Source organism: Myxocyprinus asiaticus, chromosome 2 (assembly GCF_019703515.2).
Source record: "Myxocyprinus asiaticus isolate MX2 ecotype Aquarium Trade chromosome 2, UBuf_Myxa_2, whole genome shotgun sequence".
Classification (NCBI taxonomy): domain Eukaryota; kingdom Metazoa; phylum Chordata; class Actinopteri; order Cypriniformes; family Catostomidae; genus Myxocyprinus; species Myxocyprinus asiaticus.
The window spans coordinates 13225836-13250845 of NC_059345.1; the positions used below are offsets into that span (position 1 = coordinate 13225836).

General features: G+C 38.1%; 1 protein-coding gene across 3 annotated transcripts in view; it reads right to left on the minus strand.

Moving 5' to 3' along the window:
• Window positions 1–24490, minus strand: part of LOC127450748 (peroxisome proliferator-activated receptor gamma coactivator 1-alpha-like) — an 83528-nt gene extending 59038 nt beyond the window's left edge. For all 3 annotated transcript variants that reach the window (XM_051715087.1, XM_051715097.1, XM_051715078.1), the window contains exons 1-2: window positions 24335–24490; window positions 17473–17652 (exon numbers count right to left, since the gene is read on the minus strand). In XM_051715087.1, coding sequence (XP_051571047.1) covers window positions 17473–17652; window positions 24335–24382 — 228 coding nt within the window. In that variant the 5' untranslated portion in view covers window positions 24383–24490. The remainder of the gene's footprint in view (window positions 1–17472; window positions 17653–24334) is intronic.
• Between the last annotated feature and the right edge of the window lie 520 nt (window positions 24491–25010).

The following is a 25010-nucleotide window of genomic DNA, read 5'->3' on the forward strand; positions in this document are numbered from 1 at the left end:
TATCTGTTTAGGCTGTCTCAATTGCTTCTGTCTCTTCATTTAATCCCAGACTGACTCAATGTTCAGTAGGGGGTCTGTGGGGGCCATGCTATCTGTTGTAGGGCTCCCTGTTCTTCTATTCTAATCTATTCTATTTACAAAAGTAATGTTTGGGAGTCTAAAATTTATATTTCCTATGGACACACTAAAGCTGAAGAAATACATAACTATCTTAAGATAAATGTTTTTTGATGATCTTGAACGTTTTCGCCATGACGCCATCGGACCAGCTTAAATACAGGACAAATCGTGTCTTGTATCGATTCGAATCCGGGAGATGTGTTGGATAGTCAGCCAGTGCGCATGTGCAGTGTTGCTCAGTACACAGGTGTTTGGAGACGAGAGACCTATTTCAGATTGTGTGTGAGCAGTGTGACAATGTATGTTGGTAACATATACATATGAACTATGTACCCAGAGTGCTACACTTGTTTTATCATGTATAAATCCTAAATTTCAATAATTTAATTTGCTCATTGTGAGGGAAAAGGAAATGCTAATTTTATGAGTTTTACTCAAAAGTATTACTGGCTAACAATCAGTTTTAGAGCAGTGACTTGCTAGCTAGGTTACTGACATGGGTTTTTACTGAACATTAGCTTTTATATACAGTTTGCAAGCGATTTTTTTTTTTAGTTATAGGTCCGTGGTTTATTGTTAATGGACATGTAACCGTGAGGCGAGCACTCCGAGAACATTCTAGATCTAAAATGTGTCCTCCATCATGCCGTTCAAATATTAATCTCTTGAACTGTACGTTTGCATTGAGTATAAAGGAATTGATAGACACAGAGCCTGCAGTCAAGGAGACATTGAACAGGTGGCCAGGACTCTTCACAGAGAGTCAGATAAGTAAAAATGAATCTATGTATATCAGGTTCACATGTTATTTCATTATAAACATTTGCTATGCATCATTTGTAAATGTTATTTTCATACTTTCACAGAAAATTATACTAGACTTCACTTCATAATCCACTTTATAGGATTGATGTTTAATTCATACTGGTACATTTCAGTGCCAAAGTGATTGCTTAATTTCGGTTTGTCCTAGTTTTTTTTTTTTCTTTTTTTTTTTTTAAGATTCTGGCAGAGTCGTATATCTGGGAAAAAAACTTCTTTCAAGAACTGGATTGATTCACTCAACGCTTCCTTGATATTTTCAAGGTCAAAGGCAAAGACATTGGCTCTAAATTTAAGAAGATCCTGCAACAATTGGAACTGATGTAATTTTTACAAGACTGTAGCACTAAGTTTTGTAAGTAGTTATGTCTGTGATGTTTATTAAATGTAATGCGAACATTTTTTGAACCAGTGTTGAGATCTGGCAAAAGGAGATCAGGCAAGAAGAGAAGAAAGGAAGGAAAGAAAGAAAGGACACAGGAACAAAGTAAGAAATAAAGGAAAGAGTTAGAAAAAAGAGGAAAGATAGTAGAATAGAAAAAAAATATTAAGAGAAAAGAAGAGAGAAAGAAAAGGAAAGACAGACAGAACACAAAAAAGAAGAGTAAGATAAAAGAAAGAACAAAGTTAGAAAGAAATTAGATCATGGAAATAAATACAAAACAGAAAGGAAGTAATAAAGACATAAATTAAATTAGAAAGTTACACACAAAGGGAGGAATAGATGAAAAGACAGACAACACAAAAAGGAGGAAAGAAGAATAGTCAGGAAGGACAGAAAGACAGACAGAACACAGAGAGGAGGTAAGAAAGATAAAAGAAAGACAGACAGGCAGAAATTAGGTTAGAAAGAAATTAAGAAATTAGATAAGAGAGAGAAGGAGAAAGAAAGCTGTATGCCATTGCATGATTTTTGGTGCCAGATGGGCTGGTTTGAGTATTTCTGTAACTCATCGAACCTTGAGGCGGATGGGCTACAACAGCAGAAGACCACATCGTGTTCCACTTCTGTCGGTCAAGAAAAGAAAGCTGTGGCAGCAGTGGGCCTACTGTCTGTGCACCTCAGCAGAAATCGAGATTCATCAGACCAGGCTATGTTTCCAGTCTTTAACTGTCCAGTTTTGGTGAGCCTGTGCCCACTGCAGCCTCAGCATTCTTGACTGACAGAAGTGGAACCCAACGTGGTCTTCTGCTGTTGTAGCCCATCCACCTCAAGGTTTGACGTATTGTGCATTCTGAGATGCTATTTTTGCTCACTACAATTGTACAGAGTAGTTATCTGAGTTACCGTAGCCTTTCTGTCAGCTCGAACCAGTCTGGCCATTCTCCACTGACCTCTCTCATCAACAAGGTGTTTCCATCCGTAGAACTGCCGCTCACTGGATGTTTTTTGTTTCTGGCACCATTCTGAGTAATTTCTAGAGACTGTTGTCTGTGAAAATCCCAGGAGATCAGCAGTTACAGAAATACTCAAACCAGCCCGTCTGGCACCAACAATCATGCCATGGTCGAAATCACTGAGATCACATTTTTTCCCCATTCTGGTGGTTGATGTGAACATTAACTGAAGCTCCTGATCCATATCTGCATGATTTTATGCATTGCACTACTGCCACATGATTGGCTAATTAGATAATCACATGAATAAGTTGGTGTACAGGTCTTCCTAATAAAGTGGACGGTGAGTTTATAACAAAGAAAAGGGCTCTTAATATATGTGATGTGACTTCTTTTGACTCTTAATTGTTGTCATACACCACTCCTGTTTTTAGAACTGTGATGGCGATGAAGAGATGTCCTGCATTTCCAATGGCATATTGACAGTGACTCCTGAGGACTCTTGCACCTTTCCTTACTCCACATGTACTGCAATCATTTTGGAAGGTATCATCATCGCAGTGGATAACCTGGAAAATCATCAACAAGCCAAGTGCCTGCCCTTTGGCCTGATCTATGCACTGAATTTAGGGTATCCTCAAGTATTGAAGAACACCTTTGGTTTTATTTAAAGGGTGATTTTGGGTTGCCAGCCAAATCTTGAATTACAAAATAGGACAGAAAAAGGACTTTTAACTTTTTTTTTCTTTTTTTTTTCTTTTTTCTTTTAAATTTATTTCCTGAGTGCAGAATATGCATTTTTTTCTTACAGTTTTAATTAAGTTGTTGATTTGACAGCATGCCTTAAAAGTAATAACCTTAACTAACATTGTTCTATGGAACAAATAAATGATCTAGTGTTGTCCAAACAATATGTTGACTGTCTTTGTATTAACAACTAACACTTTTGAGTAAAACTTGCTTGAGAAATTTAAGGCAATCAGTTTCCACATATTTTTCTAGTAATGTGAACAAGTAGACTAGTTAAGAAAACTTTTTTTTTTTTTTTTTTTTTTTAGTACAGTGTACTTGGCTTAACTTAAATCTCTAAGATGGCTGAACTAAGTTCAACTTGTCAAATTGAGTTACCAATACTCTATTGTTCTGGTTACCTTTACAAATACACAAGTTACCTATACAAAGTTGTAGTAAGCTTTATCAACTAATTTTCTTGCTAATTTTGAGGCAATCAATTTCCACAGGTTTTCTAAGTAAACTGAACTTATTACAGTTGACAATATATTGCATTTTATACTTGGCTTATAATAATGTGTATAGACTAGGGATGTGTTCCGAAGCCGAATACCTTATTCAGAAAGGCACAGATAATGACTTCAAAAAGAATAATGGATTCATCCAAATAATATAAAAAATATTTGTATGACTGATTATCCAAAAAGCACAAGGATAAAGTGACATTTTAAATAAACATATCCATAATTACAATGAATTTATGAATCTGTGCAGCCAATATTTCTAAAGTGTAAACCTTATGAATGAAAATGTGCACATTGTAATTTCAGATCGTTTGGCCGCGGTCTCAGCTCTGTTTGCGGTCTCTGTTAATTGTGCGTATCTGGAGCTTATCAAGTGTAACAATAAGATACAACATCAAATACACTTTCCACTTCATGAAATGTCTATGTTAATGTATCACACGATTCACACGTGATTCTCATGTATTTATTATAGCCTAAACCTGAGCGCGATGTTAAATTCCTGACCTGAAGTGATTTAACGTCGGAGTTTGTCTTTCCATCTCTTAAAGTTGACCACATTTATATCCACATCAGCAATTAAGGTTTTTAACTAGTTAAGACTTTATACTGAAAAAAAAAAAAAAAAAAAAAGTTAAAATGCTCCATAAATGTTTAAATGCTCCATAGAGTATTCACCTATTCGGAATATTCCTCCTTATGTAAACGAAGAAACTGAAACATTTTCAGTCTTTTTTCTTCTTCTTCTTCTTTAAATTGTACTAAATTTGAAAATGTTAAGTGTTCTTGAACTCTGGTAAGGCGCTATATAAATTTAACATTATTATTATTATTATTATTATTATTATTATTATTATTATTATTCTTTAACTAAATAATGGTGTCCTATTGTAAAATTTCCTGATAGACTTACGGGGCTTTCACCTGTTTGTAGGCTATATTGATTTTATTTTAATTTATTTTATGTTTGAATTTGTATTTATGTTTCATTACAAAATGTGTGCTTGACATTTCACATTTTGTTTGACACCCCTTGCCTCCAGAATAATATTGTTATACATGCACAGACAGTTTCATGCAGATATTTATATCAGAAATAACAGGTAAAACCACAACATATTCCACAGTTAATGTAGCCTACAAATTCAGCTTCATCTGGGTAGAAAATAAATAAATAAATAAAATAATATTTTATAATTATGTAATAATAATAATAATAATAATAATAATAATAATAATTATTATTATTATTATTAGGCTATTATTATGAAAAGGCACATACAAGGCATATTTTATTAATAGAAACTATTAATATAAATGGGCTTTTCATTTAGTGTTGACGCACTTCCGATTTAAGCCCCGCCCACACCCGGTTCTTTCCGAATACAGAGACAGATACAGATAATTTTGTCTTGTGAACAGATACAGATACAAATACAGATAATGGCTTCGCTGCACACCCCTAGTGTAGACCATATTAATGGATTTACATCCTCTATATAAAAATATACATTTTGCAATTGGTTGATGTTTATGTAATATTGTTTTGTTTTTGTTTTTTCACAAAACATTTGGTATGAATTATACAATAATTGACAGACTGCCATACCACCGCAAACTTCCTGACCACTGACCTTTACCGAAATAAACCTGCAGCTCATGTAAAATACCAGATATAACCAATTAAATGCACTATACCACTTTGATTCACTAAGAAGCAACAGAAATGCTAGGATAAATAATTAATTTTGTGGTGAGGTGACTAAATGGCATAAACAACCATAAAAAACAAACAACAGAAGCAGACTCACAATTTTAGCTGTGCTTTTAAGTGGGCTGACACCAAACTACATGCAAACTGTCTACACTTCAAGAGGCAGGGCAGGAAGACAAGTTAAAGCGCTGAATGTGTATGTGTGTGTGTGTGTGTGTGAGCATTGCATAAGTGTTCATTTGAGGAAATCACATTATACAGCACAATATGATAATATGCTTGGCCCAGCTGAACTGGCGCAGCTAAACTGATGGTGTGTTTTCAAATGTCAGCATTAATTTGCAAATTAAAAATGCAAAGCCATCAGCAGTCACTGTTAACACCATGTGCGAGTGTGTGTATGTCTCTGCGTGGATGTGCTTATGAGAATTTTCTCTTCTGAGATATGCATGTTTGATCCAGGAATGCGACTGGACAATTTATTAATCACTTTTTCCTTGCTGCTGCTCTGGGTTTGTCCAGGCAGGAATGACTGTTTGATCAATTTACAAATTACTAGACTTGCAAGAAGCAAATGGGACCCTGTTTACATGCATGTGTTTACGTGTGAGTGTGTACTTGAGAATGTGTGTGATTTATTTCAGTGATTAATCTGCAGAGACACTCGCACAGCACACTTAGAAATTCAACCCAGACACCTCACACACAAACACACCTTGGCTCTTCGCCAATAGCTGACAAGGAGGTCAATGTCTGGTCAAAGTTTTGGCCCGGTCGTCTGTGACCATGCTCACCTTACAAAGCACAGCCAGTGCTTTTACCCTATGACCAAGTTCTAATTCCATACACTCATTGGCAGTATAGTTTCACGTTTGGATACAAACATCATACAACCAGACCGCAAAGCCCCTATTGGGTGACCTAATACAGCACGTCCCTTTAACAGACAGTTATTTATATTAGGTGTCAAGTGGCCTTAAAATAAAGGCTGTGGCAATCACTTGGAGTCAGGGAGTGTTCCATCGGGTTATGCGAAACAAACTTCTATATTCTGTAAAACAGGTTGCATCGCTTCTGGTTCGGGTCCTCTGTATGTGCTACTTTGAATATGGCGCTGTTTTACTCAAGATGCCTTCATTGAGGTACACAGCAGAAATCACTGTTAGGATTATCCCACTTCTGGTACTTTATTGGTGTTGACAAAGACATTTTCTTCTTATCAGTAACATTCAGATATTAAAATCGAATAAAACACCAACAATAAAAAGCACTAGCTAGGTTAGCTGATTACCTTAAAGTCCATAACTAACGCCGTCAGTTCATACTGCTGTTACCGCCTTCTTCGACAAGTGGATGTGATGAGACCAGTTTTCCGGTTTGGTCATGTGACATTCAACATAAAGCCTATTCCACACATTGTCAATGCAGCACAGAAAACAGCAATAACTCTTTCCAGCACTTAGAGCTAAAGGCCATCCAAAAAGTCAGCATGCTATACTTGAGTCACCTGTTTACCAAAGTACATGTGCAGGCTCAAATGAGACAGGGAATAGTGTTTGATAAGATGGAAGGAAAAGTAAGCATTGAGTCTGAAACTCTGCTTAAAGGAATAGTTCTAGGAATAGTAATGAAAAGTCTTTCATTATTTATTTATCTATCATCATATCGTTCCAAACACAAAAGTAGTTTTATTTGTTTTTGTTTTTTTTCCTGTGGAACACAAAAGGAGGTGTTAGGCACAGTGTTAGCCTCTGTCACCATTCACTTTGACTGCATATTTTTCCATAAAATTAAAGTTAAGAGTGGCTGAGGCTATTAACATATTGCCTAACAAAAAATCTCCTTATGTGTTTCACAAAGACAAAAAGTCAAATGGGTTTGGAATGTCATAGAGGTGAGTAAATACTGAAAGGAACAATTCCCAATATCAGGTGTTGGTCACAGCATTGCATTGAACTAATGACTAAAAAAGTATCAATTCTGGAGCAATTTCACTACACAATTTAAATGGCTTATTCACCTACAAATGAACATTCTCTCATCATTTACTCACTCTCATGCCATCCCAGATGTTTATGACTTTCTTTCTTCTGCTGAACACAACAAAGATTTTAAAAGAATATTTCAGCTCTGTACATACTTTTAATTCAAATGAATGGTGGCCAGACCTTTGAAACTCCAAAAATCACATAAATGCAGAATAAAAGTAATCAATACGACTCCAGTGGTTTAATATATGTATTCTGATTTAATATATGTATTCTGAAGTGATGTAATTACTTGGGTGAGAAACAGATCAATAATTAAATACATTTTTACTATAAATCTCCACTTTCACTTTCAGCATGTGAATGTGAGTGTGAAAGTGGAAATTTATAGTAAAAAAGGACTTAAATATTGATATGTTTCTCACCCACATCTATTATATAGGACCTACAGAGCTTAAATATTTTGCAGAAGATAGACAGACATACACATCTGGGATGGCATGAAGGATGAACCATCCCATTAAATACATTATTATTTTATTTTATGTTTTTACATTTTAAACATGAATATATATATATGTGTGAGTGTAGATTAAAGTTTATCTACTAATTCATATGAATAATATTCATAATGTCATAATTACATCAACTTTTCACTAATGTGGTTGTTAAAATGTACAGTATTTAAACACCATTTCTTAGTTAATCGTTAAGCGAAATCATCATGCTTAGGTGAATTTTTTTAATTCTTCAGATTTTGTTAATTGCTGCTCATTCAAATTTCTGCATTGACAAAAAAATTCCTTTGGTACAGTGGGAATCCCATGTTCTTTTTAAAGTATTTTGTTACCATAGTCACACCATTTCTTGGAGTACTATATACATACATACATACCATGGTAAATTAATATGGTAATCCTTCAGTACCAGGGTGTATATCAACTTACCATAGTATTACCATTTGTTACCATAACTATATTATGGTACCACTGCTCATTAGCTACCATGTTTATCACAGTAGCCTATATGCATGTTCTTGTTATTCGTTTTAGCAATGGAAATGCATTCTTTGAATACTCAGTGAATATCCTAAAGTGCTATCCATGATGAGTTCTGCTTTTGAAATTCATATTCCCAGAAAAGCAAGCAATAGAACTTTCTGTATGAAAACATGTATGCAAAGTAAGTCAAGTCAAGTCATTTTTATTTGTATAGCGCTTTTCACAACTCATCTTCATCGTTTCAAAGCAGCTTTACAGGAAATCATGCATTAACTGCAATATCTATAGAGTCTTAGAGTGATCATTGTGTAGTTTGATTAAATATGATTGTAAATTGTGTATAAAAATTAAATAATTAAACAATAATTGTATTTAGAACCCTGTGAGCAAGCTTACATTTATAAGCTGTATTACTATGCATGAGAAGGAAGTGTTACATTTAGGAAATACAAAGCACACAATACAAATGTAGTATCCCTACATAACCTTCGACTAGTGCCTAAATGAGCAAATCTATTTGACTCAAAGCATGGTTTTACAAGTCTGAGTGCTTCTAACCTCCCCACGGTCCTGCTCCCGGGAGAGGGGCTAGTGGTGACAAGTTGACCGTGCTGTCAGGCACTTTCCCTGGAGCAGAGCAGGCTGCCTGTTCGCTCCCACCTCCAGAGATACATTTTAGCCCCTGAGATGGTTTTGATAACTAGAGCTGATCTGCCTCTAAAAGGCATAAGCTGTCACATCATACAAAATCTCTAAGCTGCATTTCCCTGCCCGCTACTATCGCTTACTCTCATCTGCCTGCCAGCTTGCCCTGCACAGCCCTGCAATAATGGAACATGATGTACAAAATGTCAGGAAAGCTAAGACATGAAATAATGAATCATAATCATGAGAAAAGCTTTGCGTTGCACGTAAACGTGTGTTTAAAGGGATAGCTCACCCAAAATGAAAACTCTGCCATTATTTACTCACCCTCATGTTGTTCCAGATGACTTACTTTCACTTACATACACAAAATATGTTAGGCAGGATGTAAGCTTCAGTCACTATTCACTTTCATTGTATGGAAAAAGGATGCAATGAAAGTGAATAGTGACTGAGGCAATCTGCCTAACATCTGTGTTTCACAACAGAAAGAATGGCATTAGGGTGAGTCCATGATGACAGAATTTTCAGTTTTGGGTGAGCCTATCCCTTTAGCTCTCATGGGATGTATCTTTTGCCCTTATCTCCATATACAGTATAAGTATATTTGATTGAGCTTTGGTGTAATGTCTGTTTAAGTCTCTGTTTGTGGCCCGGTTTAAGTGTGACAGTTTGAGTGTGTGAGAAAATAGAACATGCCAGGCCACCTATTAACTATACTGCAGTCAGACAGGTTAAGAAAAAGTGACCAGTGGTGTAGGGGGAGGAAGAAAACATTTTTTTACGCAAGAGATGGCCATTAATTTACCTGTCTTCACTCTGCTCTCTGGCACTGTACTGACCCACATGGGCCAATATTGGAAATGCATACAAAACACATTCATCAGTATCGGCACTTCATGTCCTATTTAATTTATCTAGGATCTGCTGCCTTTCTACCTTGTGCTTAATCTGAATCAGATGATGAGGGCAGAATTCCAGACAATAAATACACATCGTACAATAAAAGCAAACATATTTTACAAATGACCAGTCAGAAATATGGAAAATAATTTGGTAATTTAATCTATAATGACCTACAATGCCAAAATATAGCTATGCCAATACTTTTCAGTCATCTTGGTTCCAGCAGTATTTTCCCATTCATTTCTTAAATAGGGATTTCATAAAATCCTTCATAAATGAGTTCTAAACCATAACCAAACTAACCAGCTCTGAGGTGAATTGCAACATTAAAATGTTTTATTTGAAGCAAGAAAGTAAAAAAAAAAAAAAGACAAAAAAAGACAAAGGAACAAGGCTGTGTACTTAACATGTTTAATGAGGGAATAAACTACAATCCCATGAATCATTGTGAATGATGGAACTGAATTAAAAATGATGGAAAAAATTTAAAATGTTGATTAAAAGCTGTTGATTATAAGTATACAAACATATATTTATTTTAATTGCAAAATATTCACATATCTGCAAATATACAACTAGTTTGAGTGTAAGGACACCAACTTTATTACGTCATTCACAGTGTATCATGGGAGTGGCAGTTGCTAGTTTAGCATGCTCTATGATCAAGGGTTCATATTAGTCAAAAAAAGGCTAAATAACCATCCCTAATAGCACACGTACATCACCCAGACGTCTATTTGATGTGTGTGTTTACATCTGGAAGATGTATTTTTTCCATTGTTTGATAATCTGCAATTCATAGTATAAGACAAGGCCCGTCACGATTATTAAATAACCATCTGATTGTGGTTTTTTATCTAACCGCGGTTATTTGAGACAACCGCAATTTATTGGGCATTCAAATTCCAATCATATTTGAATGGTCAAATAAGGGAATTTTAAGTGAATATATTGTATAAATGCCATGAACGGCACGTTTGTGTGTCATTCAGTTGAACTCCGAGTCCAAGCGTCACTGAGCTGCACCGCGGAGGTCAACAAGCTCTTGTCCTGAAGAGCGCGTGAAGCACTCTGATGCATGCCCTGTCAGCAGAGGCTCGCGCCAAACTCCCACGAAAATATACACTACCGCTCAAAAGTTTTGAAGCACGTATTCTTTATTATAATTTGTTTTTCTTTCTTCACATTTTAGAATAATAGTAAAGTCATCAAAACTATGGAATAACATAAATGGAACTATGGGAATTATGTTGTGACTAAACAAAATCCAAAATAAATCAAGACTGTGTTATATTTTAGCATCTTCAAAGTAGTCAACCTTTGCCTAGAATTTGCAGACATGTACTCGACATTTTCTCAACCAACTTGGGGTATCACCCTGGGATGCTTTTTAAACAGTATTGAATGAGTTCCCATCCATGTTGGGCACTTATTGGCTGCTTTTCTTTATTATTTGGTCCAAGTCATCAATTTCAAAAACTTTTTTTTTTTTTTTTTATTAAATTTTAGTTTTGTAATTAAATTAATTAATATGGTGGCACAAATATATTTTTGTCTACAAAACTAATTTCAAACATTTAAGCATATGCTTTCAGATCAAAATATTTTTAAGATCATGAGAAACATTTCAGTCAAGTGTTTCAAAACTTTTGACCGGTAGTGTAAACGAACAAGTATGAATGCAAAGTGTTCCAGTTTCACTTTAAACGATCATGTAATGGCAAATGTTCCAGGTTCATACATGCTGTGTTAATGATACGCAGTGACAAAGAGAATGAGACGCACGATTATTCTATTTCTGTGGAGTGATAAAATGATGAAACAAAATCTCAAAGGTTTTACTTCATGACAAATAAGGGCCCGTGTGTTTAATCAGAGCATTAAAATAATGTGTGAAAGTGAAGAAATTAGGAAAGAAATGTTTTACTGTTGCATAATATAATAAAAATATAATATATGTCACAGGTAGTCACCATTATGTTCATAAGGACTCTTATTTTGATACGGTTTTTGTCTTGTGTCATTAGTTTGCCCCAAACTACATTTCCCATGTTGCACTGCCCTCATCACAGCCATCTGTTCTCCATCTTCCTCACCTGTTCCCTATTCCCTCATCAAGCACCAGTTTGTATATATACCCTCTAGTTTTGACCACACTTGGTCAGTTCTTAATTTACCTAGTATGTTACCTTGTATGTTCCTTAGATCATAGTCAATGTGTTTATGATATTGTTTGGTTCTTTGTATAACTCCACGTTGTTTTGTATAACCTTCATCACCTTCATTAAAAGCCTGCGTGTAGATCCATCATCTCCCATCTCATCTCTGCTAAATCGTGACAGAAGAACTGACCCCCACAAATGGATCTAGCAGCTGTCAGGATTATCCTCCTCACACAAGGAGACTGTCCAGTGGAGGATCATGTCCATGAGTTTCTTGAGCTGGCTAATTTAATGCACTTTGATGACTGAATTTCTTCAGAGCCGGCCTAAATAGTGCACTAAGGACACGGATGTCTCTGGCGGATCTTCACTGGACATTGTGTGAATATGTGGATGTGGCTCTGGAACTTTGTGGCTCACATTTTACTGTGGGTAAAGAGGATAAGGACATTGATTCACCTCCCACAGTGAATGCCCGACAGCCTGCCACGGCCCCTTGCGCCACGCCTGCCACGGCCAACGCCCACGCCTGCCACGGCCAATGAGCCAACACCCACGCCTGCCACGGCCAACGAGCCAATGCCCATGCCTGCCACTGCCAACGAGCCAATGCTGAAAGCCTAGTCCGTCCCAGAGCCAGCATTGCAAGCCCCGTCCAGCACGATGGTCCTTCCTCCTCAGCTGGTTCCTTCCAGCACGATGGCCCTTCCTCCTCCACTGGTTCCATCCAGCACGATGGCCCTTCCTCCTCCATTGGTTCCGTCCAGCACGATGGCCCTTCCTCCTCTGCTGATTCCGTCCAGCATGATGGCCCTTTCTCCTCCGCTGGATCCGCCCAGGACATTAGCTCCTCCTCCTCCTCCTGATCAGCCGGTTCCCCGCAAGTCACAGGCTCGACCATCGCCCCCTGTGACATCACAGACAAGGGGAACTTTCAACCCTCTGACTCCACCTAGGACCTCCAAGCCCTGGACTCCGCCTTGGCCCTCCGATCCCTTGACATCACCTCGGCTCTACGTTCCCTCGGCTCCACTGTGGCCCTCCAGCCTATCACCTTCACCGGGGTTCCTCGTCCCTCCGGCTCCGCCTTGGTCTGTCGGTCACCTGGCTCCGCCTTGGCTCTCCGATCCTCTGGCTCCACCAGGGACCTCCATCCCTACGGCTCTGCCTCGGTCCTCAGTCCCACCGGCTCTGCCTCGGTCCTCAGTCCCACCGGCTCTGCCTCGGTCCTCAGTTCCACCGGCTCCGCCTCGGTCCAACGAGCCACCGGCTCCACCCTAGTCTTTCGAGCCTACCTTCGTCATGCCTTCCAGGCCTCCTGATCCTGTCCCTGTCCTGTAGCCATCTCCCAGGCCTCCTGACCCTGTCCCTGCCCTGTGGCCACCCCCAGGCCCCCTGACCCTGTCCCTGCCCTGTGGCCGCCCCCCAGGCGGTTGCCTCCCTGGCCTTCTGATCGTCCGCAGACTCCTCTCTGGCCACCTGATCAACTGCCTATTCCTCCTTGGCCTCATGATAGACCCCTGGACCCTTCCTCGTCATCTGCCTCAACCTGCTCTCATCTGTCTTTGGGCGCCAGGAGTTGTCCTTTGGGGGGGTCTGTCACAGTTAGTTATCTAGTATGTTACTTTGTATGTTGTTTAGATCATAGTCAATGTGTTTATGATATTGTTTGGTTCTTTGTATAACTCCATGTTGTTTTGCATAACCTTCATCACCTTCATTAAAAGCCTGCTTGTAGATCCATCATCTCCCATCTTTGATAAATCGTGACAATATAAATATAATAAAATATATATTAAAATTATTTTATTTATTAAATTATAAAATATATGAGTTTAAAAAACAAGTGTAAATGTAAAACTGACCAAATCTAAAGTTGACCAAAAAGAGACATTTTAAGTAATTAGAAATATTTTGATATTTAAAACATTATTTTTCATGTCATTCATACATTTATAAAGCCTTAAATAATAGTTTATTCCTTTTTTATATTTATTTATATATTTGAAGTTGAATATGTAAAGAAAAAAAAATATATATATATACCTCTTAAGGTGTATGAAGCACACATACAGAAAAAAGCACACCTTAAATATGACAATTTATATGACAATTAATCATGAAAGTCCTTAACGAGACAATTAATCATCACAACCCTAAAACAGACAATTAATCATCATAATCGCAATTATTTGTTTGACAATTAATCGCCAGCCAAATTTCATAATCGTGACAGCCCTATATAAGACAAATGTCAATAGTATATCTGGGATGTTAATAAGACATTCAGCAGATGTCTTTAAGACGTTTACAATTTATAATGTTTGTAAATTTGATCTTTTTAATATGTTTAGCAGATGTTAATTAGATTGTGATGCTTTCTAGATGAAAAGATCTAAAACAGACATCTTGGAGATGTACGTGTGCTATCTGCGATGGATCTTTTAATACATAAAAAGCCTTTATTATAGTGACTATATACAAAGAGTCCCTTATGGAGACTCTCCCTGAGCAAGGCCCATGTGAAATGCGTAGGTTAGTTTTTCAACTTTTTGTATATAGCCATGTGATAATAACTTTTATGTATTAAGAGTATCATGGTTATTTAGCCCCTTTTTTATTTGTTTTGTTTATAAGTTATCATTAAAAATCAATTCACCTACTGTTATTTTTACTTCCGGAAAAGTGTGCTCTATACCCAAACTGAGAAAATTGGCCTTACAGTTTTCTGATTGTTCAGTCAAATGTGGATTATAACAAATTATGAGCATAGTTATATAAAATATATGAGCATAGTTAAGCTAAACCCATCTGTCACAAGACAGATAATAGTCTAAGGGGACTTTCACACTGGCAGTTTAGTTCGAAACAGAGCATGCTTGGCATGAAAATTTTTTATAATGGAAGCTGTTTTGGGGACCGTGGTACCTGTAGGAGGTAGTCTGAGCTCGGTTGCAACGGAACTGTGGCACGGTTCGCATGAGTGAGAAAGAAACCTGTACTGGGGTCTGCACTTGTTCAAGAAGTAAATTAACCTTTGCATGCACTTTTACCGATTTAACCATGGCGACATAATCAGTTGCACAAAAACACACACGCAAACATCCACCATGAGTGGCAGGGGAACATATGCAGCGCTGCAAATGCATTCCTCGCAACTAGCTGTCTCCTCAAAAAAGACCGTTTGTGAACATCAGATATAGTTGCCTTCTCCCGGACATTCATATCTGCTGAATTATGGGATGTGACACACGGAGGCGCATGGGTCGTTCACTCTGGAGTGCATAATGACACTAAATTAATGAAAAACACACAAATATTGACCTGTATCTTGTGAAGTCACTGTATGACCGCACCATGTTTTGTGACCAAAATTCTGTATACCTTCAGTGTGCTGCACTGTGGGATGCGACAAATGTCAGCGAAATTTTTGTTTCTATTTATAAATCTTGAAAAAGTGATATTGCTGTTTACTTACCAGAGCCAAAATTTTTTATCTGTCAAGTGTCACGGCTTCATTTCTCCAAAGTCAAACAACAAGAATGGGGAAAAGCTGGGATAGAACATGTTAGATTTGCTATTTTTTTCAGACATGCCAGTTATCTGTAGACATGTCAATTATATTTATAACAATCAAGTAAGATACAATGAAACTTGAAATGCACATAGGACAATGTTAAATTCATAACACCCAGACTGAATAAAGGCATGTCTTAATTGTAACACATTGAAATAAATATAAAGCATTAAAATATATTTAATGTGTATATTCTAAAGTTAGTCAGTAAACAACACATAAGATTATGAAGCACAGCCTTTATTCATACCACCAGACTACAATGTAAACATATTAGTCATATACCTCGGTTGCTTTGTGTATACTTCATGAGCTAAAAGCAGCTCTTACATTCATACAGACGGAATCATCACAGACATTTTGTAATATTGTGGACAAATCAGACAAGAAAACATCACTAAAACATTTGTAACTTCTGAATGAGAGATGTTTACAGTGATGTACCAATGAACTTGCCATTCACACATCAGACTCACCAGAATACAGAGATGAATTGTGGATAAACTATATTTAAATTTCCGCGAAAGCCCTATTTGGCAGTATTTGTGCTGACCTCAGACATGTATACACTTTTTCCTGGGACAAAGCAATTTTTATTTATTTTTTTGTCATTTCACGGGTGTTTTTCCATTCACCACCATTGCTTCCTTCAGCTGACAGTCACAAATATACTGGCTGCAAGGAAAAAGTGACATCAATGATTGTGTTCTCCATCATGTGCACGTTTGTGATGACGCAACTGATGATAGGTTTGACAGAATCTGAAAAAGTCTGAAAACAGTCCAACGCTGCGGGGGGTGCCGGGAACAATCGCAATCGGATTTGGACTGCAGCAAACACGGCCAGTATAAAAACCACATAAGAGACCCGATTCCATTCATTACTGGGTAGTTACAGTGTTTTGCCTTTGCAGGACAGCATACGATTTTTTGTCACATTTACAAGAGCACTAGGACTGTTAATGTGATGCATGTAAATAATAGCCATGTTAATTCACATACACACACAGTTTGATTTTCATCCAGGCTCTTGGTCGCTTGTTTCTTGTCGGCCCCCATTCAATCATTCTCCAACCCTTAGGAGGTCTAAGCCCCACATGGTCCAGGTAAGTGGTTCACACAACCCAATAGGAACATGTAAGAATTCCACACCCTATCAGACCATGCCACAAAACACCAAAACATGCCCTTGTGACAGATCCTGCACTATATTTCCCAGCACACAGAGCAATGCAGCATTATCTTTTCTCTTCTCTGTCTGTCCCGATAAGACATCATGAACTAGCCCTGGCCTCAGCCGCTTTGTTTTAGCCGACTTACTTATTTTCATATGGACTTTGCTTTCTTTGTCAGTGACAGAGAAGCACAAGTGTAACAGGTTTAAAGTTTTACCTCTTCCATTTTTCAACTCTGAACAGGGACAAGCTGGATAAGATGTTGACCCTTAAGATTAAGGCGAGAATTCATAAAGTAGACTATTGAGATAATCAAAAGAAACCAGTTGATGGTAAATTGCAGGTTAAGTAATTTGTCTGGTTTGTTCATTGGGCGATGGTCAACAACTTATCCATCCTGTGGTCTTCCTCACTGTCAAAACTGCTGTTTACTACCCAGGAACAGATGAGGAGAAACATGCATATAAACAGCCATAAATTTAAGTGCCTGAGGGCTTAAGAAGCAAAAAGTACTACTGAACTTCAGTACTGGACAAAGGTTGGGTGCTTATCATAACACCTCACCCCAATTATCAGACAGCATGGTGTAAGCTCATTTGTGCTTTCGAAATGTGCAAGGCATCATTTATAAACTAATAAACAGCACTGATTGACAACCTCAGCATTTGAAGAATTCCACACTCATGCTGGAATCATATCTTTTTTTTTTTTTTTACAAGAAACAAACATGCACAATCAGATAAGGAAACAGCAAAATGACCCTCCATACCTCAAAGAAGTCTGATGCTTCATTGCCATACTGACTGGAAATTATCTCTGATTGGTCGCTGTACCACTTGAGTCCACCCAGAAAGCTATCTGCATCGAGGTCACTGACATCCAGCTCAGAGAGGTCAAGCTCAGGCAGGTCAGGGCAAAGGGGCTGGTCTTCACCAACCAAGGCAGCACACTGGAAAAGAGTAGTTATTGGTGAGCATTTGTTTGTCAAGATGTTATACATCTTCATTCAGAGTTTATGTAGAAACATGTGTGCTCTCAATTTCCTAAAATGCTAATTACAAGAGGATTATTGTATTCGAGTCCTGCCACTTATTGCATCCCTTTATTTATTTCATGGCCTGATACACACCTCCATTCATTTCAGTTATGCTGTCATCTATAATGTGATCCAAGGGATAGTTTGATAGTAGCCCTGAGAGCTTTTTCTCTATGTTGTTTGAATGAAATTCCACTTGTTTTATTGTTATATTGTCTGTTAACCTTTATTCTATTTACTATCTTGCAGTAACTCTGCACCAGCTGCTGTGTGATTCTCAAACACAAACTATAAACTTGATCAAACTGTTAATGGTGGGATCAACATATATTACATTTTCACTGCTGGTTTGGCTTTGCAACACACTGTTGGCTTAAATGGGCAGTAGTCTCAATGTAAAAATAAACTTCCTAATAGATTTCATTCCATTTTCATTTTTATTTGCAAGAAAAAAAAAAACATTCCAGTAATCTTGACTAATGAAGATATAACAGTCTTTCACATATGAAGATTTGTTTTGGTGCTGCATGCATAGGCAACATGGACATTCATATAATCTCTAAATCTAAGCCAGTTAGATAAATGTTGGAATGTTTTTTTACGAGAGTTCCAGTACCTTAGGTTCGGCCACATTATGCTGATTCACTGACAAGTGCAATCTCCTATCATACATTTTTTAATCGGCTCCTATGCAAGTACTTCCATTGTGGCACAACCAGAAACAATTTGCGTAAGAACACTAAATGGGATTCGTGTTTCGGCACTGCTCTTCTTGAGGATGAATCTCATGATTTAAGCTTTGCCTGTGTGTGATCATGACTGGGAGATATTCAGAGCCGGAGTCATAATGTGCTATTTTCATGTTGATATAATGTTATACGATTAAACATTTAAAATTGAAATGTTACTTGCTTTGGTGAAGATAAACAACACTTGCATTCACATATTTTGAATGAATGAATTTTACACTTATAGCGCTTTTCTGACACTGCACTCAGAGCACTTTTACAAAGAGAACAGGGGACTCAATCACTACCAGTATATGTTATTATCATTTTCAAGTGTTTTATCTACTATTAATGTTTGTATTGTAATACACATCAATTTAAGAGGTGATACTCATGATATGGCTGATACGAGTTCAATGGAAGACTTTATTATTTTATATTATATTGTACATCCTCAGTTGATACTACAAGTGAACCGTAATACTACAATAGTATGTCTATGAGTGCACACAATAACACAGTAAACTAAAAACATAAAACTATGATTCAGTAATGATGGGGATAAAATATATTTCATTAAACAAGAAAATAATATGCTTAAAATTGCAATATAACAGTTAAGTCAATTTCAGGAGTCACATATATTAGTAAACATGTCACAGTAATTCCCCTGACAACGTAGATACATCGTGATCAGTTAACACACAAGTAATGGTTGATTCATAAAGCATGACAAGCAATATTAGCTTCAACAACCCCACCAGACAACATATCCAAGCATTATAGCAGGTGAACACCTTCTCCAAACGGATAACAGATAAACATCCATCCAGATTGTTGCGATGCTGTCCGGAACAGTGTGAGTGTGACTGACTGAACTGTATGTAGTTTCTTTCTTCTTTTAACGGCTACTCTCAAACTAAAACAGTGCATTACTGGCATCTACTGTTTGCATGGGAATTAGACAGCCGGCTCTTCTTTCCTAAGTTCACGGACATGAAGTAATGACGCAAGGATGTGTGTCATAAGCCAGCGATTTCACGCCAAATCGTAACCGACAGCTCAAAATACAAATACGTTTTTATAAGCTTATCTTAGTGAATCGGGGTAAGGTAAGAACATTGTTTTGAACACTGGTTGTTTATGTACTCAATCAATAATGGCAATTTGTTAATTTTTGAACCAAAAAATCTTACATAGTGCAGCATTAAGCACACATTACCACATAAACAAATAAGATTCAACAGGTAGCGAGGTTAAGATAGTTTTGTTTTTGATATTCCAGACACATTCAGCGATAAACGGCGATAACTCCTAAACGGCTTAGCAGATACTTTCAAAAAATAGTATTACTGTCAAACGTGGAAAGCTAATAATATTCCACAAGCTTGTTTTCATTGTTTTCACTCGATATTATTAGCACTGGCCAGCAAAAGCCATCACAATGTGAGCTACCCCAGGAAGAGTTCCTCTTAAGGTAAGTAAGGGACCGTGGAGAAAGTGCAATTTTCCTTTGTTTTTTTAGCTTTTTTGTTGAAGGACATAGAGACACGAAACCAATGTCATTCAATAGAAGAGGACAGTGGGCACCTTTCACAACCTTTCATTTTAACCCTACTGGTTGAATAGGGAACTGCATGTCCAAAATTACAAGAGCACAGTTAATTTTGGACATGCAGTTCCCTATTCAACCACTAGGGGTGAAATAAAAGGTTGTGAAAGTTCCGCACTGTCCCTAATGGTTGAATAGGGAGCTGCATGTCAAAAATTAACCTTTTTGCTATCCACCTTATTCATGGGGGTCTTACTGGGGAAATGGGTGTGGGATGAACTTCTGCCGGAAGTCATCCTGTAGCATTCGCTAATGTAGGCAGTGGTCATTTAGACCCCGTTTACAACTGGTATTAGGATGTGCTTCGGATGATCCGATGACAAGTGATCAGCACTATATACAGGTGTTAATGTGGTGCAAAACCTTTTGTGATCAAATCACATATGGAGGTAATCAAAAATGCATTTGAAACGCTGTAAACACCATCTGGGATGCAGAAAAGCACCACTTCTTATCTGTCAATCAACCGCTGCACTAAATCAAGAGTTTAAACTGTTCATGACTCTGGTGACATGTGGCTTTAAAAGGAAATAATTGTGCCATCGTGAAAAATTGAAAAGGAGCTTACATATGTACGAGATCTTCACAGATCTTCTTCAGTGTGTCTTCGTGTGCACTTATAGTAGCTTAAATTTCAGCTGAACCTAGTGCGCCATTTTTCCAAGCTTCTTTGTCTTTTGTGACATTTTTCCGGTTTATTAATTTACGATGTAGTGATGCTATATGTCACAAGTGCTCACAGGAGATGCATTTGTGCGACTAACAGCGATGTGTCTCGCCTGACCACATGTGATCGGATCACCCGAGATACATCTTAATACTGTGATGATGTGCATTAATTACAATACCTGTTGTTCTTCAAGGATCCAGTAGATGGCATTGTTTTACAGAAAATGTTACAAATGATTTGAGAAACAGACGTACAAGACCAACATGTAATGTGCAATCAGTCAATAAACAGAGACATGTTGAGATGTGAGTCAAGAAGGGAGTCATTTTATTTTGAATAACTGAACAAAACAAATACCATCTACAAAAAAGTTCTTAGTGAATAGTATTGTATTATATTTTGCTCAAGTGGTTTCAGCTAGAACATGTTACGAGGTCCTTACAGAGCTCAGGGACAACATGTGCAGTTCATGGCTCTACATACATCCTGAGGCCACTTCTTTAAATTGTCCTCCCAAACCTCTATTAAAAATGGAACGGCTATCCATATATTGTCCTTATTAACCTCCGTCAGACTGTGCTCACACATCTAGAAGTATGAATGAATGATCAACACCACAACGAAAAAATTTATGAATGTATGATGCAACTACAACTGTGTTTACTTCTTAACGGAAGTACCTCCCACATTTCGCGCAAAGTATCACGGGGCATAGGAATAAGGTGGATAGCTTTTTTGTTGAAGGACATATGCCTTGTTCAGACTGCCACTAAAAATCCAGATGAGTTTTGATAGTCTGGACAGCAAAAAAACACATGAAATTGGATTTTTCTGAATCTGATTCAAACCACATCGGGAGGTGGTTTCAAATGCGATTGAAATCTGATTTTTTCAGATGCGTCTCAGTCTGGATGCTCTGGCTGCTCTAATCGGATTTCAAATGGTCTTCCGCGTCACTCTTAACGCGACACACAATGATGACGTCAAAAATTGGTGACTGCAGCACGGAACATCACAATATTTACCAGTCTCCTCCGTCGCTGAATTTTTCTTGAGCAACGGAGGAGTTCTGCACCGCGACTGGACAGGGCACTTATTTGGAGAGTGAGATGATGCACCTCCATTTTCCCCGCATCTGTTTTGAAAGCATCGTCACGTGGGTAGGCCTATGTCGTTACCAAAGCAACCCATGCAGATAGGTTGGTTATGTTTCAATGCGCAAATCTGATTTGATCACTTGCAATTAATAGTGCGGACAGTCTGCCTGAAAAGATCTAATTTGATAAAAAGTGGTTGAATAGGGAACTGCATGTCCAAAATTAACATTCTTTTTGTAATAGCTTTTTTTTTTGAAGGACATAGAGACAGGAAACCAGAGGCAACTTTCACAACCTTTCATTTTACCCCTAGTGGTTGAATAGGGAACTGCATATCCAAAATTAACCTTGTTCTTGTTATTTTGCACATGCAGTTCCCTATTCAACCAGTAGGGTTAAAATGAAAGGTTGTGAAAGTTGCCCACTGTCCTCTTCTATTGAATGACACTGGTTTCGTGTCTCTGTGTCCTTCAACAAAAAAGCTATTACAAAAATAATGTTTATATTGGACATGCAGTTCACATGTAGAAAAAAAAAAAAAAAAGAAGGAAAATTGCACTTTCTCCATGGTCCCTTACTTGCACTAAGAGGAACTCTTCCCCGGGGTAGCTTACATTGTGATGGCTTTTGCTGGCCAGTGCTAATAATATCGAGTGAAAATTATGAAAACAAGCTTGTGGAATATTATTAGCTTTCCACGTTTGACAGTAATACTATTTTGGAAAGTATTTGCTAAGCCGTTTAGGAGTTATCGCCGTTTATCGCTGAATGTGTCTGGAATATCAAAAACAAAACTACCTTATCCTCGCTATGTGGTGCACATGTCACACTTGATTATCGCTATCTGATTCAGTATACTTATTTATATTTAGGATACAAATCCTAACCGTCCTCTGCAGAAGATTTATAAACGCCGGGCAAGCTGAAGGAAAACGGTAATATCCCAAATAAATCATGAAGCACATCTGATAAAATTAAATGCATCAAGGGCTGTGTTCGGTCTCGGCATCTTTGAGTGTTGAAAGTCTTGCTCTCCCTTCCTCTAGAAAATACGGACAAGCTTAATCACGAGCACATGCAGAGAGAGAGAGAGAGAGAGAGAGAGAGAGAGAGAGAGAGAGAGAGAGAGAGAGAGAGAGGGAGAGGGAGAGGGAGAGGGAGGGAGAGGGAGAGAGAGGGGGGGGGGGGGGCAATTCGCTGATTTTGTATAGATGGATTTATGCTCCAACTGAGACAGTTAACTAACCTTTTAAAATTGTTACAACCATGGCGCAAGTGCTTAGCGTGCAACCCAGACAGTTGCCTCGAGCGCAGCGATATTTTGAATATATTTTGAGGATAAAAGTTTTTACGGACAGGAATAGACGTGAATGCGTTGCTTTAATGAATAACTAAAACGACTAAGACTCCGTCTGTGCCATAAATTTCCCAAGCGAGTCAATGTAGGCTACTATTAGATAGATAGACAGACAGACAGACAGACAGACAGACAGACAGATAGATCGATAGACAGACAGACAGACAGACAGATAGATAGATAGATAGATAGATAGATCGATAGACAGACAATATTAAACTCTTACACTGCGCTAAAAGATTACATTTCACATGAAAGAGCGGCGCTGTTCTCACGAGCGCAATCTCACATTTCAATCAACGCCGACTGAACACCTAACATGTTTTAAATTAACTTTTAGATGAGGCAGCACATTCAAAACGATTAATGTCATAGGCAACTTTAGAAAAAATAAATAAAACCATCGCGTAACACTTGCGTTGCCTACCGGAGCAACGCGTAACCTGTTTCCCGGCGAGGAAAACAAGCTATTTGCGGTCTTGCTAAATAAAAATAAACAAGGTTTTTACATGAACCTTTTTTGCGAAAACCAAGGTATCTATTTTCTACTGCTATGTGACGCTGCACAAGTGCACATGTCCTCATTTTGTCCATTAAATCCAACACGCGCTCCGCATGCATACCATGCGCACGTAGCCCTCTTCTAGACTGTGTCTAATAGAAACAAAAGTTTCAATGTACAATACCTGACGCGAGTACATATGAGTAATTCCAGCACATCAGTAGTGGCACTAGGCTCTCACTGGAGCGGATACCTGTCACATCATCACCTGCGTTACAGCGAGCGAGCGCACTTCATCCACTGGCATGTCAACACAATTTCCCACGACAAGACATCCTAAGTAGACTGTCACTGTTAAACTCCGACACAGCTTGGGAAAACGGCACACGCTATCATCAGAGCATTCAATGCACACACAATTTCTGCCAAAATATTAGACTTTTTCACAACCCGTTATATTCCCGTGCATTCAGAGCACCCGTACGTTCCGCGCAGGTTATGGGATCGGTCGACTTCAACGGAAACTACTGTACAAATGAAGCCAGACTTGGAGGTTTTGTGCGCTCCGTTTTCTCCAGAAAAACATTTGCTCTCCAGCCCTGGAAAATAAGTTGCACATCAGTTCTCACCTCTATTTCTCTCCACACCGAATCCAGATTACACCTGTCCCACGCCATTCAGCCCCTGAATGACGGTCCGAAAAAATAAAAAATAAATCAACGGTAAAATGAGAAAATCCACTCGCTCCAGACCGCGCTCATACAGGGAAGCGCCCCTCAGTGACAATGAACCATGGGCACCTGTCTTACAACTGCTTTCCATCACATGACAAAGCTATTAAAAGTAGGCAGGGGAGTGACTCCCCTTCTCTGTTACTCGCCAATGACGTACCGTAAAGAGGGCGTGGTCTGGCACGCGCATAGTAAATCTTCCCCTACTATAAATCCGCTCGCTCCTCACGACATGTCACTATACCATAGTAACGACTGTTTGACAGAATGCATAGCGCAGCTTGGGCAACAGATAACAAGACGGCGTTTAAAAGAGCAATGTGCTGAATTAGTGAAGAGTAAATGCAAAAAAAAAAAAAAAAAAAAAAAAAACCCTTTAGAGGCTAACTGTAACATATCGTGTAGTAATAGTAGGGAATAATTTACGACTCTTTTGGGACTTTTTACCCTTCAGCGCATCTATCAGATATCTAGTTTTTTTTTTAAACAAATCTGCGACGGTATCAAACATTGCGAATAGGAAAACAATGCAAATACTGTAAATTAATATACAACATCTGAGAACACGGTCGAT